Below are 18,554 nucleotides of genomic sequence, written 5' to 3'. Positions count from 1 at the left end.
AGAATTAGAGGTAGCATACTTAAATTCACACAGGACACCGGATAAGACAGGAGAAATACTCCAGACATAAGACTGACCCTAGCCTCCCGACACACAAACTATTGCAGCATAAGTACTTGGAGGCTGAGACAGGAGGGGTCGGGAGACACTGTGGCCCCTTCCGACGATACCCCTGGACAGGGCCAACCAGGCAGTATATAACCCCACCCACTTTGCACAGCCCCCATACCACTAGAGGGATATCTTCAAACCATCAAGTTACTACCCTGAGACGAGGCACGAACCTGGGGGGGGCTAAACCCGGACAGGGAGATCACGTTAGTGACTCAACCCACTCAAGTGATGCCCTCCTAGGGACGGGATGGAAGAGCACCAGTAGCCAGAATCCTGGTGGAGAGAGGAGAGTCGGCCAGGCAGAGACAGCAAGGGTGGTTCGTTGCTCCAGTTCCTTTCAGTTCACCTTCACACCCCTGGGCCAGACTACACTCAATCATAGGACCTACTGAAGAGATGAGTTTTCAATATAGACTCTCACATGGATAGGCAGACCATTTCATAAAAATGGAGCTCTATAGGAGAAAGCCCTGCCTCCAGCTGTTTGCTTAGAAGTTCGAAGGACAATAAGGAGGTCTGCGTCTTGTGACCGTAGCGTAAGTGTAGGTATGTACGGCAGCACCAAATCGGAGAGATGGGTAGGAGCAAGTCCATGTAATGCTTTGTAGGTTCGCAGTAAAACCTTGAAATCAGCCCTAGCCTTTTTTTATTTTATTTAACCTTTATTTAACTAGGCAAGTCTGTTTTAAGAACATTCTTATGTGCAATGACGGCATACCAAAAGACAGAAGGCCTCCTTCGGGAACAGGGGCCTGGGATTTAAAAATAAATATAATATAAATATAGGACAAAACACACATCACTACAGGAGAGACACTACATAAAGAAACAGGAAGTCAGTGTAGAAAGGCTAGCACTGGAGTAATATGATACAATTCTGTAGCCCTAGTCAAGATTCTAGCAGCCGTGTTTAGCACTAATTTAAGTTTATTTAGTGCTTTATCCGAGTACCTGGAAAGTAGAGCATTGCAGTAGTCTAATCTAGAAGTGACAAAAGCAACTTTTCTGCATCATTTTTGGACAGAAAGTTTCAGATTTTTGTAATGTTACGAAGATGAAAGCTGTCCTTGAAATAGTCTTGATATGTTCGTCAAAAGAGAGATCAGGGTCCAGAGTAACGCTGAGGTCCTTCAGTTTTATTTGAGACGACTGTACAACCATCAAGATTAATTGTTAGATCCAACAGAAGATCTTTGTTTCTTGGGACCTAGAACTAGCATCTCTGTTTTGTCCAAGTTTAAAAGTTTAAAAAGATCCACCGTCCACTTCCTTATGGCTGAAACACAGGCTTCCAGGGAGGGCAATTTTGGGGCTTCACCATGTTTCATTGAAATGTACAGCTGTGTATCATCCGCAGTGAAAGTTAACATTTTGTTTTCCGAATGACATCACCAGGAGGTAAAATATATAGTGAAAACAATAGTGGTCCTAAAACAGTGCAATCTAGGATTGTTTGGTGCTCTTTGGGTTTGTGTTGAGGACCATGGCCAGCTGTCAGCCATAAACGGTAGGTTAGAAGAGCCTGTCAGATCTGCAAACAACGAAGGGATGGGTAAATGGCGATTTGGGACCGGCTGTTAGTGTCTGTCTTGGTCTGTCAACTCACACCTCCATTTTCATGTTGTCAAAAGTTGCCATGGCGAAGTGCAGGTGTTGAATTGGAGCTGTTATGTGGGGAAACATTTGCTGCCTGCAGCGTTGCTTCAAAATAGGAACCGTACTACAAAAGTGCTTAGCTGTTTGCAGTGCACCCTCCCCTATCTGAGACTAAAACTACATCCTCATTTCACCGCAACCTTTACGCCTACACCCTTTATCCTTCCTTCTACTGTACTTTCAGGCTGTCGTCATTACAGTGTCTGCCAGAGTCTTAACATGGGTAGCCCTGCTCCTAGGAAATTACTCATTGCTAAAAAGTGGGTTAGTACAGCTTCCTATTTCTGGCTTACAGGCTTCATTCTGAGCCTACATCTAGAGATGCAGTGATGAGAGAGGATGAGAAATGTTACAGGAGCTTCTTGGTGTAAAGATTGTGTGTGGCTGAATGAGTTGTCCAAGACTGTATCTCTTGTGTGACATTGATTATTCTCTTTTCTTTCTCCCTCTCTCAGGAGACAAAGATGGCAGTAAGGTGACCACGGTGGTAGCGACCCCAGGCCAGGGCCCCGACCGGCCGCAGGAGGTCAGCTATACAGACACTAAGGTCATCGGCAACGGCTCGTTCGGCGTGGTCTACCAGGCTAAACTGTGTGACTCCGGGGAGCTAATAGCCATCAAGAAGGTTCTGCAGGACAAGAGGTTCAAGGTGAGGACCATTTAACTGCAGAGACGAATACATCGGAGAGTTTATTTCTAGAACTTCTTGTTGCACTGTGCGATTTTGAGTAACGAAAGTTTAGTATGACGTCACTGAAACTAGACTGGCGACTCACATTTTAATAAGCAATTCTTAAAGAATAGTGTTGATTTTCTTCCCCCAAAAAGTGTTTTCTACACCACAGTTTAAGTCGGAAGTTTACATACACCTTAGCAAAATAGATTTAAACTCAGTTTTTCACAATTCCTGACATTTCATCCTAGTAAAAATTCCCTGTCTTAGGTCAGTTAGGATCATCACTTTATTTTAAGAATGTGAAATGTCAGAATAATAGTAGGGATTTATTTCAGTTTTTATTTCCTTCATCACATTCCCAGTGGGTCAGAAGTTTACATACACTCAATTAGTATTTGGTAGCATTGCCTTTGAATTGTTTAACTTGGGTCAAATGTTTTGGCTAGCCTTCCACAAGCTTCCCACAATAAGTTGGGTGAATTTTGGCCCCTTCCTCCTGACAGAGCTGGTGTAATTGAGTCAGGTTTGTAGGCCTCTTTGCTCGCACATGCTTTTTCAGTTCTGCCCACAAATTTTCCATAGAATTGAGGTCAGGGCTTTGTGATGGCCACTCCAATACCTTGACTTTGTTGTCCTTAAGCCATTTTGCCACAACTTTGGAAGTATGCTTGGGGTCATTGTCCATTGGAAGACCCATTTGCGACCAAGCTTAAACTTCCTGACTGATATCTTGAGATTTTGCTTCAATATATCCACAGAATATTCCTACCTCATGATCCCATCTATTTTGTAAAGTGCACCAGTTCCTCCTGCAGCAAAGCACTCCCACGACATGATGCTGCCACCCCCGTGCTTCACGTTTGGGACAGTGTTCTTCGGCTTGCAAGCATACCCCTTTTTCCTTCAAACATAACGATGGTCATTATGGCCAAACAGTTATATTTATGTTTCATCAGACCAGAGAACATTTCTCCAATAAGTAAGATCTTTGTCAGTTGCAAACCATAGTCATGCGTTTTTATGGCGGTTTTGGAGCCGTGGCTTCTTTCTTGCTGAGCGGCCTTTCAGGTTATGTCTATTTAGAACTCATTTTACTGTAGATATAGATACTTTTGTACCTGTTTCCTCCAGCATCTTCACAAAATCCTTTGCTGTTGTTCTGGGATTGATTTGCACTTTTCACACCAAAGTACGTTCATCTCTAGGAGACAGAGAACGTGTCTCCTTCCTGAGCGGAATGACGGCTGCGTGGGCCCATGGTGTTTATACTTGCGTACTATTGTTTGTACAGATGAACGTGGTACCTTCAGGCATTTGAAAGTTTCTCTCAAGGATGAACCGGACTTGTGGAGGTCTACAATTTTTTTTCTGAGGTCTTGGAAGATTTCTTGTGATTTTCCCATGATGTCAATGCAAAGTTTAAGTTTGAAGGTAGGCATTGAAATACATCCACAGGTACACCTCCGATTGACTCAAAGGATGTCAATTAGCCTATCAGAGCTTCTAAAGCCATGACATTTTATGGAATTTTCCAAGCTGTTTAAAGGCACAGTCAATTTAGTGTATGTAAACTTCTGACCCGCTGGAATTGTGATACAGTGAAATAATCTGTCTGTAAACAGTTTTTGGAAAAATTACTTGCATCATGCACGAAGTAGATGTCCTAACCGACTTGCCAAAACTATAGTTTTAACAAGAGATTGGTTGAAAAACAAGTTTTAATGACTCCAACTTAAGTGTATTTAAACTTCCGACTTCAACTGTATGTTTTACTTTTATCCGTAACTTATGTGAGCTCACATTAAATGGTCTCGCATGTCTACTGTCATTCGACTGAAAATACTTTAGGAGGTTAGTCGGGTCGCTTACCGCTGTGAGACTGCTCTCTCGTGATCGTCTAGCACTGCCTGCCGTACCACACTGATGGGCGTTTGGTTCATCATCTTGGCACTCGGCCTGAGCATGATGCCCTCGTCCCGAGTGATGCCATGTCTTGTGAGAACACGCCCCTTCCTGTTGGAGCTGAAATGGAGTCTCGTCCCTCCCTATTCCAGCTTTAGCTCATAACTCCTATTGTCGCACCCTAAAGGAAACTCAACCCATGGATTTCCTCTGTCATCATGAATGGACCACATGTAGCCTACATTATGACTGCCGTAACTGTGTTAAACAAGTGTTGCAATGGCTGCTCTGTGCCAGTGTTTGAAATAGCTTATAATGTGTGTCTGTGGGTAATTTGCTCCCTGTTCAGATTTCACTGACATGATTTGAACCCCATTCAGTTATGGCTGTCACTGATCTATGACAGATGTAGCTGGCCTAAATTAACCATGTGTGGGCTTGTAATTTAAAACAGTGACAGGGTGCAAAACTCAGTCTAGAAATGCTCAGATTCTTATCTTGAATGTTTCACTACCTGTGTGATGGACACCCATGGTTATGTTTTAGCTGTTTCCCAAACCTCTCCTTGAGAACTCCTTGCCATTCCACTTGTTTGATCTAATCTAATACTAGCACACCTGATTTAACCAACCGGCTGACCAGTTGAACCAGGTGTGCTAGTACTGGATTAGATCTAGTAAGTGGAGCTGCTAGTCTGCGGGGTACTCAACGAGCGGTTTGGGAAACACTGAGGGCTTTGGGGGAGAAGTCTGGATGCTCCATGTTATGTTGTCTCTCTCTCACTCTCCCTCTCTCTGAACAGCCGTTTTCCCTAACCCTGGATCTGTCAGCCCCTATCAGATGAGCCTCAAAAGCTTTTTAAGACTCATTTAAGAGAGCGTGTCTAACTGGTTCAGAATCAGAGGAAAGTTTCTTCTGGGAGAGATACTGTCTGGGAGAGTGCAGCTTCTTTAGCCTGTTTGACTTGTCTAATACTCGCAGGTTGTCAGATTTTCTCAATGTCTCTTTCTCATCTCGTCACAGAACCGGGAGCTACAGATCATGAGGAAACTGGACCACTGCAACATAGTGCGTTTACGCTACTTCTTCTATTCCAGTGGAGACAAGGTGGGTGGTTGCTGCTCATACGTCAGTCTATCCGTCTGTCTCTGTATGTTGTTGCAGGTGATGGAGACTCGATATTCAACAAGTTTTTGTTTGACACTGGCTAGGCTAAATGTTGCTCCTGAACTTCTGTTTCTACCACTTACATTCTTTGACCTTTCATTGTGAAGATTTTCATATTAACTTAAGCTGTTTAGGTTGATACTCTTATATTGTTGGGATTAGGGCTAGCCCCGTTTAGTTGTCTGAGTTTTTCTTTATTTTTACTATTTTATACATTATAGAATAATAGGGAAGACATCAACTATGACAACACATATGGAATCATGTAGTAACCAAAAAAGTGTTAAACAAATCAAAATATATTTTAGTTTTGTCAAAGTAGCCACCCTTTGCCTTGATGTCAGCTTTATACACTCTTGGAAATCTCACAACCAGTTTCATGAGGTACTCACCTGGAATGATTTTCCAACTGTCTTGAAAGAGTTCCCACATATGCTGAGCACTTGATGGATGCATTTACTTCACTCAGTGTCCAACTCATCCCAAACCGTCTCAATTGAGTTGAGGTTGGGTGATTGTGGAGCCCAGGTCATCTGATGCAAGCGCAAACTAGATGGGATGGCGTATTGCTGCAGAATGCTGTGGTAACCATGCTGGTTAAGTGTGCCTGGAATTCTAAATACATCAGTGTCACCAGCAAAGCACCATTACACCACCACCTCAATGTTTCACGGTGGGAACCACTCATGTGGAGATCATCTGTTCACCTACTCTGCGTCTCACAAAGACCTGGCGGTTGGAACCAAACATATCAAATTTGGACTCATCAGACCAAAGGACAGATTTCCACCGGTCTAATGTCCATTGTTTGTATTTCTTGGCCCAAGCAAGTCTCCCCTTCTTATTGGTGTCCTTTAGTAATGGTTTTTTGCAGCAATTCGACCATTAAGGCCTGGTTCACACATTCTCCTCTGAACAGTTGATGTTGAGATGTGTCTTGTTACTTGAACTCTGTGAAGAATTTATTTGGGCTGTAATTTCTGAGGCTGGTAACTAATGAACTTATCCTCTGCAGCAGAGGTAACTCTTCCTGTGGTGGTCCTCATGAGAGCCAGTTTCATCATAGCGCTTGATGGTTTTTGCGACTGCACTTGAAGAAATGTTCAAAGTTCTTAAGATTTTCCCGATTTGACTGACTTTCATGTCTTAAAGTAATGGACTGTCGTTTCTCTTAGCTTATTTGAGCTCGTCTTGCCATGATATGGACTTGGTATTTTACCAAATAGGGCCCTCTTCTGTATACCAACTCTACTTTGACACAACACAACTGATTGGCTCAAACGCATTAAGAAGGAAAGAAATTCCACAAATGCATTCCAGGTGACTACCTCATGAAGCTGGTTGAGAGAATGCCAAGAGTGTGCAGAGCTGTCATCAAGGCAAATGGTGGCTACTTTGAGGAATCTGAAATATATTTAGATTTTTTTTGGGGGGGGGGGGGTACTACATGATACTACATAGGTGTTATTTCCTAGTTTTGATGTATTCACTATTATTCTACAATGTAGAAAATTGTAAAAATAAAGAAAACCCCTTGAATGACTAGGTGTGTCCAAACGTTTGACTGGTACTGTATATATCATGGCGTATAAGACACTGATTTTGCCCTGTTTATTTCGTGTTTACACTGTTCCAAGTTGTCGGAGTAACTATTTATAATGCTCTTTTTTTTCTTGATCGTCTTATTATTATGATCATAAGTGATGTCATTATCATTGGTAGGTTTAGTATAGCAGCCTTGTATAACTACCACTGACTGAGCTGTCGGCCTGAAAGCGCATCCGGTTTAGTCTTACGACTGTAACTTACTTAGGCCTGTATTTCAATACTTTTATAGGCTTCTGTTTCAATCAGTCATTCATTCATGTCATCGCACAGCATACAAGTCATTCATGATTTGAAATGCAGTCAAGCATTTTAGTTTTAAAATGAAAATAAAGTGAGCCTTGATTTAATTAGCTTAAACAGACTGTTTTTAGTCTTTGCTGTAATAAAGGCTTAACAAAAAAACGTTACATCAGACTCTGGTACGCTTATACATTATTTGCTGTTTACATTGTTCCAAACGGTCAGAAAAATTATATTGTAATCTATACAGCGTCTGTTTTGCACACATAATATGCCCGCAGCGCTTGCGCCTTACCTTTTTCTTGATCTCCAGTGCTTTCCCGCAATTTGTCAAATTTATTCCACACATCGGTCTATCCCTTTATCTCCTCAGCAACCAGTAAACATACCCCTTTTTCGAGTTTGTCATTTGCATTTTAGTCATTTAGCAGACGCTCTTATCCAGTGACTTATAGTTAGTGCATTCATCCTTAAGATGGCTAGGTGGGACAACCACATATCACAGGCATAGAAAGTACATTTGTCCTCAATAACATAGCTGTCAGTAGAGTAAGAGCTAGAAGGGGGTTTGGGGTCAAGTGCATAATTGTTTTTTTGGTGGGGAGTGTCGAGGTGAGGAGGATAATTATTTAAGATATTTTTTAAGAGGTAGGGTTTCAGGTGCTTTCGGAAGATGGGCAGGGACTCTGCTGTCCTAGCTTCAGGGAGAAGCTAGTTCCACCATTGGGGTGCCAAGAGCTTGGACTGAGCTGAATGGGAGCTGCCTGAGGTGGCAGAACAGAGTGCTTGGGTTGGGGTGTCCTCTGCATCCATTTGGTTGTTACGGTGTTCAGAGTTTATGACCAATATATTGATGTGATTATGATACGCTATAAATCAGCCCCCATTGTGCCCTATTCGGATTGGATTCGTTTTTACTGGGGGAGGTCGGGTAATGTAATTATGTGCACGAGCACAAAACACCACATCTGTGATTTTAGTCCGGTCCGAATCTACCATGTCAGTAATTTTGACATGGCAGGAGAGTAACAATTCCATCCAGAATAACCTACTGTTTTTTGGCGATAATACTAGTCCCGTGCGAATTGACATCCCTGTGTTTTGATAGAAATGTCTGAGCTTGACAGGTGTTGCGCAAGAGAACTGATTGGATAAATTGTGCTAAGTGCTGTTCATAAGCTATATATGAATGGCCTATCAACTTTCACAGTGAATTATTTTGTTTGTTTTGTGCGTATGAATAGAATATTTCCAAATGTATCAGTAAAAAATATTACGCCTATTTAATGCAACCTTTGCTGTTAATAGATCGCAAGGCAGCATACAACTGATCTAAACATTTGGAAATGATAACTTTGTCATCCATAGCCTTTAGGATGTACTGCGGATCACTAAAATGTCCAAATGATGGTTTAGAAACTTGGGAACCAGGCTTGAGTTATCAGTGTGGCCCTATCACCTGGGCATATTGGAAAAACTGTATCTTCACGCCTAGAATAAAAACCTCCAGGCTTCTGTCATAACTGTCAATTTATAAAATAATAATAATTACCGGGCAGTTTTGAAAATAACTAATCCTGTCCGAATCGTCCTCTGGAATAACGGACATTCTGAAGTAATAATTACATAAACAACTTTCTCTAGTAATACTAGTCCCATACAAATAGGTCTCTGGTCAAGGGCATGTAATACATACATGTGTCACATGAAGAGAGCAAGGGTTGAGGGAATAGGGAATGTTTTTCCTAAACAAATGAGGGATTTTGATAACATAAGTTTACAGTCAGAAATTGCAGCTTCAGCAACACGGACAGCATGATAAACACTTTGATGTTCAGTGGTGTTCACTGCAGCAGGGAGGAGAGTAACTTGATTTTTTCTTTTACACCGCAGCAAGTCTAAACCCGGCACAATCAAATCAAATGCCGGTCGGACTCCCTCTAGTCATTTGTGTGTCTTAATTATTTAATCAAACAGTGTGCTTAACCTCTCTGGGATCGTTCGGGACGCTAGCATCCCACCTCGCCAACAGCCAGTGAAATTGCAGGGCGCCAAATTCAAAACAACATAAATCTCATAATTAAAATTCCTCAACCATACAAGTATTTTACACCATTTTAAAGATACACTTCTCGTTAATCCAACCACGGTGTCCGATTTCAAAAAGGCTTTTCGGCAAAAGCAGAACATATCATTCAGCCATTTTCCAACCAAAGAGAGGTGTCACAAAAAGCAGAAATATAGATAAAATGAATCGCTAACCTTTGACGATCTTCATCAGATGACACTCCCAGGACTCAATGTTAGACAATACATGTATGTTTTGTTCGATCAAGTTCATATTTATATCCAAAAACCTCAGTTTACATTGGCGCCATGGTTCAGAAATGCCTCCAAAATATCTGGAGAAATTGCAGAGGGCCACATCAAATAACAGAAATACTCATCATAAACTTTGAAAGATACATGCTTTACATAGAATTAAAGATAAACTTGTTCTTAATGCAACCGCTGTGTCAGATTTCAAAAAAGCTTTACGGCAAAAGCACAATATTCAATCATCTGAGAACCGGTTCAGCCACAAAAGCAAGCCATACAGTTACCTGCCAAATTGTGGAGTCAACAAAAGTCATAAATGGCATTATAAATCTTCACTTACCTTTGCTGATCGTTGTCGGAATGCACTCCCAGGACTCCCACTTCCACAGGAAATGTTTGTTTTGTTCGATTACGTCCATATTTATGTCCCAATACATGCGTTTAGTTTTGTTCACGCGTTTAGTTCACTATTCCAAAGGCACAATGCGCGAGCGCAAAATCCAGACGAAAAGTCAAGAGTTCCATTACAGTTTGTCGAAACATGTCAAACGATGTTTACAATCAAACCTTAGGGGCTTTTTACAATAAATCTTCAATATTCCAACCGGACAATAGCGTATTCATTACAGAGGAAAAAGAAGGAACGGCGCGCCCGCGTGACTGCGCAGTAAACAACTGATTGGCCTCAGCCTAGTCCACTTGTTGAAACAGCTCTTATTTGACACCCTTAAACAATAGAAGCCTCAAACAACTTTCTAAAGACTGTTGACATCTGCTGGAAGCCTTGGGAAGTGCAATCTGGCCCCATAGACACAGCATGTTGGATAGGCAATCACTTAAATGAAACTACAAACCTTAGATTTCCCACTTCCTGGTTGGATTTGTTTCAGGTTTTCGCCTGCCATATGAGTTCTGTTATACTCACAGACATCATTCAAACAGTTTTAGAAACTTCAGACTGTTTTCTATCCAATACTACTAATAATATGCATATATTAGCATTTGGTAGCAGGCAGTTTACTCTGGGCACCTTATTTATCCAAGCTACTCAATACTGCCCCCGTCACCAAGAAATTAAAGCATCAGATGAGCTCAGTGAATATAGTTGATTTGATTAAAACACATAGAAATACACATTTAAAAATGTTGACCAATCGATTGGAACAAACGACTCTTGGTCGACCAATATTTTATTTTTGTCAGGGACAGCCCTAGCTGGGATATACGTGAACAAGGGGACATTCGGGTTGGGGCATTAAAACCTGTTAAAAAGAAAGGCATGTGGTGCATTATGATATTTTGGTCATTGTGGCTAGGCAGACTGACATTGGCCTATGGTGGTGTGCAGTGTAGGTCTGTTTGCATAGACAAAGTGACAGTCTGCCACTATGACCTGTGTCGTGTCTGGTTAATGTGATGTGATCCTGGCACAGTGTGGTGGGCATGCTGACACTGGGTGTCTGGCCTCTAGATTTGGGCCAGAGGAAACTGGAGCCTGCTATGTGACCAGACTAAAAGGATGCTGCTCTACCTTAAAAAGAGCCGGCTCATATTCTTCCCTGCCTTGCCCAGTGATTGGATTCCTCTCCTTGCCGCCTCTTTTGATGGGAGAAAACATTTTATACAGTTATCAGCGTATTATTTTGGGTGGGGACTAGGAGAGGAATCCACTTTACACTATTGAAATGTGGCCCATGACTGTATGCCCTTTAGCCCCAGTCAGACAGAACACCAGGACCTAGTGTCTGGAGGGCTGTACACTGATCTGCGACCCTGCTTGCCCTTTCCCCTCTGGCTGTGACTTCATAGACACATGAGACGGTGATGGTGCTCATTAGGGCATGCAACAGATTATTGTAATTTTTTTAACTGGCTGGTTTGGTAACCAGTTCATAATAGCAATAAGGCACCTCGGTGGTTTGTGTTTTGTGTCAATATATCACGGCTAAGGGCTCCGCATTGCATCGTGCCTACGAACAGCCCTTATACCACACCCACTCGGGGCTTTATTGCTTAACTATACCATTCTGCAAAACACACAGATTTGCATCTTGTATACTGTATAATTTCCACCATCTAATGGTTAATCAGGGTCCGTTTGAAACAGATTTGTCTTTCCTCTTGATTGGTGAAGCATAGCTTTGCTTAATTTATAAGCATATACAAGGCTTCTATTGAGACTCTGGGAAAACAAAATCTCATTTAGACATGCAGCACATAAACAAATTGGCACATAAACGACATACCCCATCTAAAAAAAATCTAAAAAATGTATGACATTTGCCGTATTTTTTCCAGCCCAATATCATAACCTACCATATGATTTACAGATAACCTATGAGTTTATTTAGCGAATGCTGGCAAATACAGAAAATAGACAGGAGACCACACACTGTCACTTGGGGCAGAGCACTGAGCAGTCAAGCAGTCACTACCTGTTGCTGTCAAACCAATCAGCTATTTACATGGTCAGGAGGGAACAAGGGAAGTATCCAATCACCTGCCTTTTGTGTGAGCCGATGAGCCAATCAGAGGTGTAATTTAGGGGCTGCTGTTGCCGTAGTGAGGCAGGCAGGAGAGTGAGTCATCCTTTGTGTGGGGCTTATTTTAGAGCATTGCTCTATCAGGAAGTGTGTGTTTTGTGTGTGTGTCTCTCTCTCTCTCTCTCTCCTCTCTCTCCTCTCTCTCTTTTCTCTCTTTTTCTCTCTCTCTCTAAGACCCATTTGCGACCAAGCTTTAACTTCCGGACTGATGTCTTGAGATGTTGCTTCAATATATCCAAATAATATTCCTCCCTCATGATGCCATCTATTATGTGAGGTGCACCAGTCCCTCCTGCAGCAAAGCACCCCCACAACATGATGCTGCCACCCCCATGTTTCATGGTTGGGATGGTGTTCTTCGGCTTGCAAGCCTCCCCCCTTTTCCTCCAAACATAACGATGGTCATCCTGGCCAAACAGTTCTATTTTTGTTTCATCAGACCAGAGGGCATTTTCCAAAAAGTATGATCTTTGTCCCCATGTGCAGTTGCAAACCGTAGTCTGGCTTCGTCCTCCTTCCTCAATATAGGATCGTTTTACTGTGGATATAGATACTTTTGTACCAGTTTCCTCCAGCATCTTCACAAGGTCCTTTGCTGTTGTTCTGGGATTGATTTGCACTTTTCACACCAAAGTACATTCATCTCTAGGAGACAGAACACGTCCCCTTCCTGAGCGGTATGACAGCTGCGTGGTCCCATGGTGTTTATACTTGGGTACTGTTGTTTGTACAGATGAACGTGGTACCTTCAGGCATTTGAAAATTGCTCCCAAGGATGAACCAGACTTGTGGAGGTCTGCAATTCTTTTTCTGAAGTCTTGGCAGATTTCGTTTGATTTTCCCATGATGTTAAGCAAAGAGGCTCTGAGTTTGACGGTAGGCCTTGAAATACATCCACGGGTACACCTTTGATTGACCCAAATGATGTCAATTAGCCTATCAGAAGCTTCTAAAGCCATGACATCATTTTATGGAATTTTCCAAGCTGTTTAAAGGCACAGTCAACTTAGTGTATGTAAACTTCTGACCCGCTGGAATTGTGATACAGTGAAATAATCTGTCTGTAAACAGTTACAAATTACTTGTCATGCTCAAAGTAGATGTACTAACTGACATGCCAAAACTATAGTTTGTTAACCAGTCATTTGTGGAGTGGTTGAAAAACGTGTTTTAATGACTCCATCCTAAGTGTATGTAAACTTCCGACTTCAACTGTATACAAAACATTTTAGAACACCTGCTCTTTCCATTTCATAGACTGACTAGGGGAATCCAGGTGAACGCTATGATCCCTTACTTGTTAAATCAACTTCAATCAGTGTCGATGAAGGAGAGGAGACCGGTTGAAGATGGAGTTATGAGTGTAATTATGCCGTTCAGAGGGTGAATTGGCAAGACAAACGGGGGATTTGAACGGGGTATGGTAGTAGTTGACAGGCGCACCAGTTCGGGTCAAGAACTGCAACACTGCTGGGCTTTTCATGCTCAACATTTTCCGATGTGTATAAAGAATGGTCCAACACCCAAAGGACATTAAACCAACTTGACACAACTGTGGGAAGCATTGGCGTCAACATGTTCCACGGGGATGCTGGCACGCTTTTGACACCTTGTAGAGTACATACCCAGACAAATTGAGGCTGTTCTGAGGGCAAAACGGAGGACTGGGGGAGGAGGGCACGCAACTCAATATTAGGACGCTGTTCTTAATGTATTATACACTGTGTAAATTTGATCATTCTTTTTGTGGTTCATTGAAGACATCTGCAGCGACGGATTCATAGAGAAAGTGTGATATCCCATTGCCCTCACTAGAACAGTTATCTGTTCCTCTGTTGTCCTGCCAAGAAAAACAACTATCTGACTCCCTTGATGTTAAGTCTAGCTTGTGTCTCTCTGCCAGATCATACAGTAACTGTTTTTCTTCTTTTTTTCTTCTCTCTCACTGTCTGTCTGGCCTGCTTAGTCACACAGCAAGGCCTGGGTTGTTTTCATTAGGCACACAATGGAAAATATGTTTTGCAACGGAATACGAAAATTAGCCTTTCTCTTTGGTCCAGGTAGCCCCTCAGCATTTCAGTTCATTTTCTTCAGTTTGGTGCCTAATGAACAAGAACCACGTTACATTGTGATCACACCAAAGGAATTGATACATGCTTCTAACCTCCTCGGCCCACTGTCCCTAGTCTGACTCATACTCTAAATGTGTGTGTTTGTTTGCTACAGAAGGACGAGGTGTATCTCAACCTCGTTCTGGACTACGTTCCTGAGACTGTGTACAGAGTTGCTAGACACTACAGCCGAGCCAAGCAGACCCTCCCCGTGGTCTATGTGAAGGTAAGACCCCCTCGAGTCTATCGCTTCATCAAGAGACTGCTCTCTATGTTCATTTAGATCAGTGTTTCTCAACTGCAGTCGAGCACCCAACATCACACATTTTTGTTGTATGCAGTGCGGTCTAACGCACTGCATCGCAGAGCGAGAGGCGTCACTACAGACCCGTGTTCGATCCCAGGCTTTGACGCGACCGGGAGACACAAGGGGTCGCACAATTGGCCCACTGGGTTGGCTGGCCGGGATGTCCTTGTCCCATTGCGCTCTAGCGACTCCTTGTGGTGGGCCTAGTGCATGCACGCTGACTTCGGTCGCCAGCTGTAGGGTGTTTCCTCTGACACATTGGTGCTTTTTTGGTCAATTGTGCAGTGTGTCAAGAAGCAATAAGGCTTGGCGGGGTCGTGTTTCGGAGGACGCATGGCTATCGACCTTCGCCTATCCCAAGCCCGTACAGGAGTTGCACCGATGGGACAAGACTGTAACCACCAATTGGGGAGAAAAAGGGGTCAAAATAGAAGTGTTTGCCCAGTACTGTAGAACCTACAGAATAGTCCCACGCAGTGTGTGGTGGTGGGATGGTTGTGTCTGGCCAGGCAGACGGACTCCTTTGGGCATTTCCCTCCCATCCTCCTCACCATGCTGTCCTGCGTCATCGTGCAGCGGCCAGTTGAGATGGCGTCAGCGGCCTTATTATAGCGCCCCCGCTGTCTCTGCCTTTCCAACTTGCCACTTAAGGAAGTGGAAGTAGTGGTATAAACAAAGGACTGGAGTCTGAGCCAGGGCCCGCTAGCTGGGGCTTTCTGGGGGATTTGAACACTGGCACACTGTTATTTTTAGCACATTGAATACAAGGGAGCAGGAATTGCCTCTACTCTATAGGCCTACCACTCATGGCACTATGTGTAGCTAGCTTAGCGCATGTACTAAGTTGTGTGTGTCCACATCTCTCTCTACAGATGTACATGTACCAGCTCTTCCGGAGCTTGGCCTACATCCATTCCTTTGGGATCTGCCATCGGGACATCAAGCCCCAGAACCTGCTGCTGGACCCGGAGACAGCCGTGCTCAAGCTCTGTGACTTTGGCAGGTGGGCTGGAACATTTGAAATACAATGGAGCCATATTAAGGGAGGAAGCAAGGATTTGACAGCTAATAATGTTTTCAGACATAGACCCAACCTAGCCCAGCTCATAGAATATAATTACTAGAATGGACAAAGCCCCTCAGGCTCACACAACAACAATTTGCTGTGGTCTGGGCCTGAGTTCTAGCTGTGTCTGAAAATGTTACTTGCTTCACTACCCTGCTTCCTCCATCCCTTTTTCCTTTGAGAGGAATTGAGGAAACTACTAATTGGTATACATAAAAGAAAAAGCAGTTTCAAGTCTCAAATCCTCCTTTTGACTGTCCTTACCCACCATCTTTCCTTCCTGCATTCCTTCCTTCCTTGGTTATCTTTGGCAGTGCGAAGCAGCTGGTCCGTGGTGAGCCCAATGTGTCCTACATCTGCTCACGGTACTACAGAGCCCCAGAGCTCATCTTTGGGGCCACTGACTACACCTCCAGCATAGGTACGCTTCTACTACTAACACCTTACACTGACTACACCGCCCACTACTAACACCTTACACTGACTACACCGCCCACTACTAACACCTTACACTGACTACACCGCCCACTACTAACACCTTACACTGACTACACCTCCCACCACTAACACCTTACATTGACTACACCTCCCACTACTAACACCTTACACTGACTATACCTCCCACTACTAACACCTTACACTGACTACACCTCCCACTACTAACACCTTACACTGACTACACCTCCCACTACTAACACCTTACACTGACTACACCTCCCACTACTAACACCTTACACTGACTACACCTCCCACTACTAACACCTTACACTGACTACACCTCCCACTACTAACACCTTACACTGACTACACCTCCCACTACTAACACCTTACACTGACTACACCTCCCACTACTAACACCTTACACTGACTACACCTCCCACTACTAACACCTTACACTGACTACACCTCCCACTACTAACACCTTACACTGACTACACCTCCCACTACTAACACCTTACACTGACTACGCCTCCCACTACTAACACCTTACACTGACTACGCCTCCCACTACTAACACCTTACACTGACTACGCCTCCCACTACTAACACCTTACACTGACTACGCCTCCCACTACTAACACCTTACACTGACTACGCCTCCCACTACTAACACCTTACACTGACTACGCCTCCCACTACTAACACCTTACACTGACTACGCCTCCCACTACTAACACCTTACACTGACTACGCCTCCCACTACTAACACCTTTCACTGACTACGCCTCCCACTACTAACACCTTACACTGACTACGCCTCCCACTACTAACACCTTACACTGACTACGCCTCCCACTACTAACACCTTACACTGACTACGCCTCCCACTACTAACACCTTACACTGACTACGCCTCCCACTACTAACACCTTACACTGACTACGCCTCCCACTACTAACACCTTACACTGACTACGCCTCCCACTACTAACACCTTACACTGACTACGCTCCCACTACTAACACCTTACACGGACTACGCCTCCCACTACTAACACCTTACACGGACTACGCCTCCCACTACTAACACCTTACACGGACTACGCCTCCCACTACTAACACCTTACACGGACTACGCCTCCCACTACTAACACCTTACACGGACTACGCCTCCCACTACTAACACCTTACACGGACTACGCCTCCCACTACTAACACCTTACACGGACTACGCCTCCCACTACTAACACCTTACACGGACTACGCCTCCCACTACTAACACCTTACACGGACTACGCCTCCCACTACTAACACCTTACACGGACTACGCCTCCCACTACTAACACCTTACACGGACTACGCCTCCCACTACTAACACCTTACACGGACTACGCCTCCCACTACTAACACCTTACACGGACTACGCCTCCCACTACTAACACCTTACACGGACTACGCCTCCCACTACTAACACCTTACACGGACTACGCCTCCCACTACTAACACCTTACACGGACTACGCCTCCCACTACTAACACCTTACACGGACTACGCCTCCCACTACTAACACCTTACACTGACTACGCCTCCCACTACTAACACCTCACACTGACTACGCCTCCCACTACTAACACCTTACACTGACTACACTACTAGTGTGTGTGTGTGTGTGTCCTCACAGTATTTCTCCATCCTCTGCAGATGTATGGTCCGCTGGCTGCGTTCTAGCAGAACTGTTGCTAGGGCAACCCATTTTTCCCGGTGACAGTGGGGTGGATCAGCTGGTGGAGATCATCAAGGTAAAAACACCTGCCTTCAAATGTCAACAGACAGACGGTAAGCCGGACCGTCACCCAAAGGAATGCACAGAGATACCGTGACGAGATCTTGACGCCCATTCTTGTGCCATTCATCTGCCGCCATCACCTCATGTTTCATCATGATACGGCATGGCCCCATGTCACAAGGATCTGTACACAATTCCTGGATAACTGAAAATGTCCCAGTTCTTCCATGGCCTGCATACTCACCACACATGTTACCCATTGAGCATGTTTGGGATGCTCTGGATCAACGTGTATGACGGCTCATTCCAGTTCTCACCAATATCCAGCAACTTCGCACAGCCATTATAAAGGAGTGGGACAACATTCCACAGGCCACAATCAAAAGCCAACTATGGGAAGGAGATGTGTGCATAAGTTTAAATGGTGGTCACAGACACTGACTGGTTTTCTGATCCACGTTCCTACCTTTTATTTTAATGTATCTGTAAGCAGCACATGCATATCTGTATTCCCAGTCATGTGAAATCTATAGATTACGGACTAATTTATTTATTTAAATTGACTTATTTCCTTATGATCTGTAATTTAGGTAAGTCTTTCAGATTTTAGCATGCTGCGT

At 43.8% G+C, this 18,554-nt stretch overlaps 1 protein-coding gene across 4 annotated transcripts in view; it reads left to right on the top strand.

Moving 5' to 3' along the window:
• Nucleotides 1-18,554, top strand: part of LOC115134079 (glycogen synthase kinase-3 beta) — a 53,602-nt gene that overhangs the window by 25,281 nt on the left and 9,767 nt on the right. For all 4 annotated transcript variants that reach the window (XM_029667729.2, XM_029667712.2, XM_029667720.2 and 1 more), the window contains exons 2-7: nt 2,226-2,419; nt 5,372-5,455; nt 14,452-14,562; nt 15,516-15,646; nt 16,024-16,130; nt 17,850-17,947. In XM_029667729.2, coding sequence (XP_029523589.1) covers nt 2,226-2,419; nt 5,372-5,455; nt 14,452-14,562; nt 15,516-15,646; nt 16,024-16,130; nt 17,850-17,947 — 725 coding nt within the window. The remainder of the gene's footprint in view (nt 1-2,225; nt 2,420-5,371; nt 5,456-14,451; nt 14,563-15,515; nt 15,647-16,023; nt 16,131-17,849; nt 17,948-18,554) is intronic.

The sequence above is a fragment of the Oncorhynchus nerka genome, linkage group LG2 (genome assembly GCF_034236695.1).
Source record: "Oncorhynchus nerka isolate Pitt River linkage group LG2, Oner_Uvic_2.0, whole genome shotgun sequence".
NCBI classification, from domain to species: Eukaryota; Metazoa; Chordata; class Actinopteri; order Salmoniformes; family Salmonidae; genus Oncorhynchus; species Oncorhynchus nerka.
The sequence above is the reverse complement of the archived record's forward strand: the minus strand, read 5'-3'. Positions and strand labels throughout refer to the sequence as shown.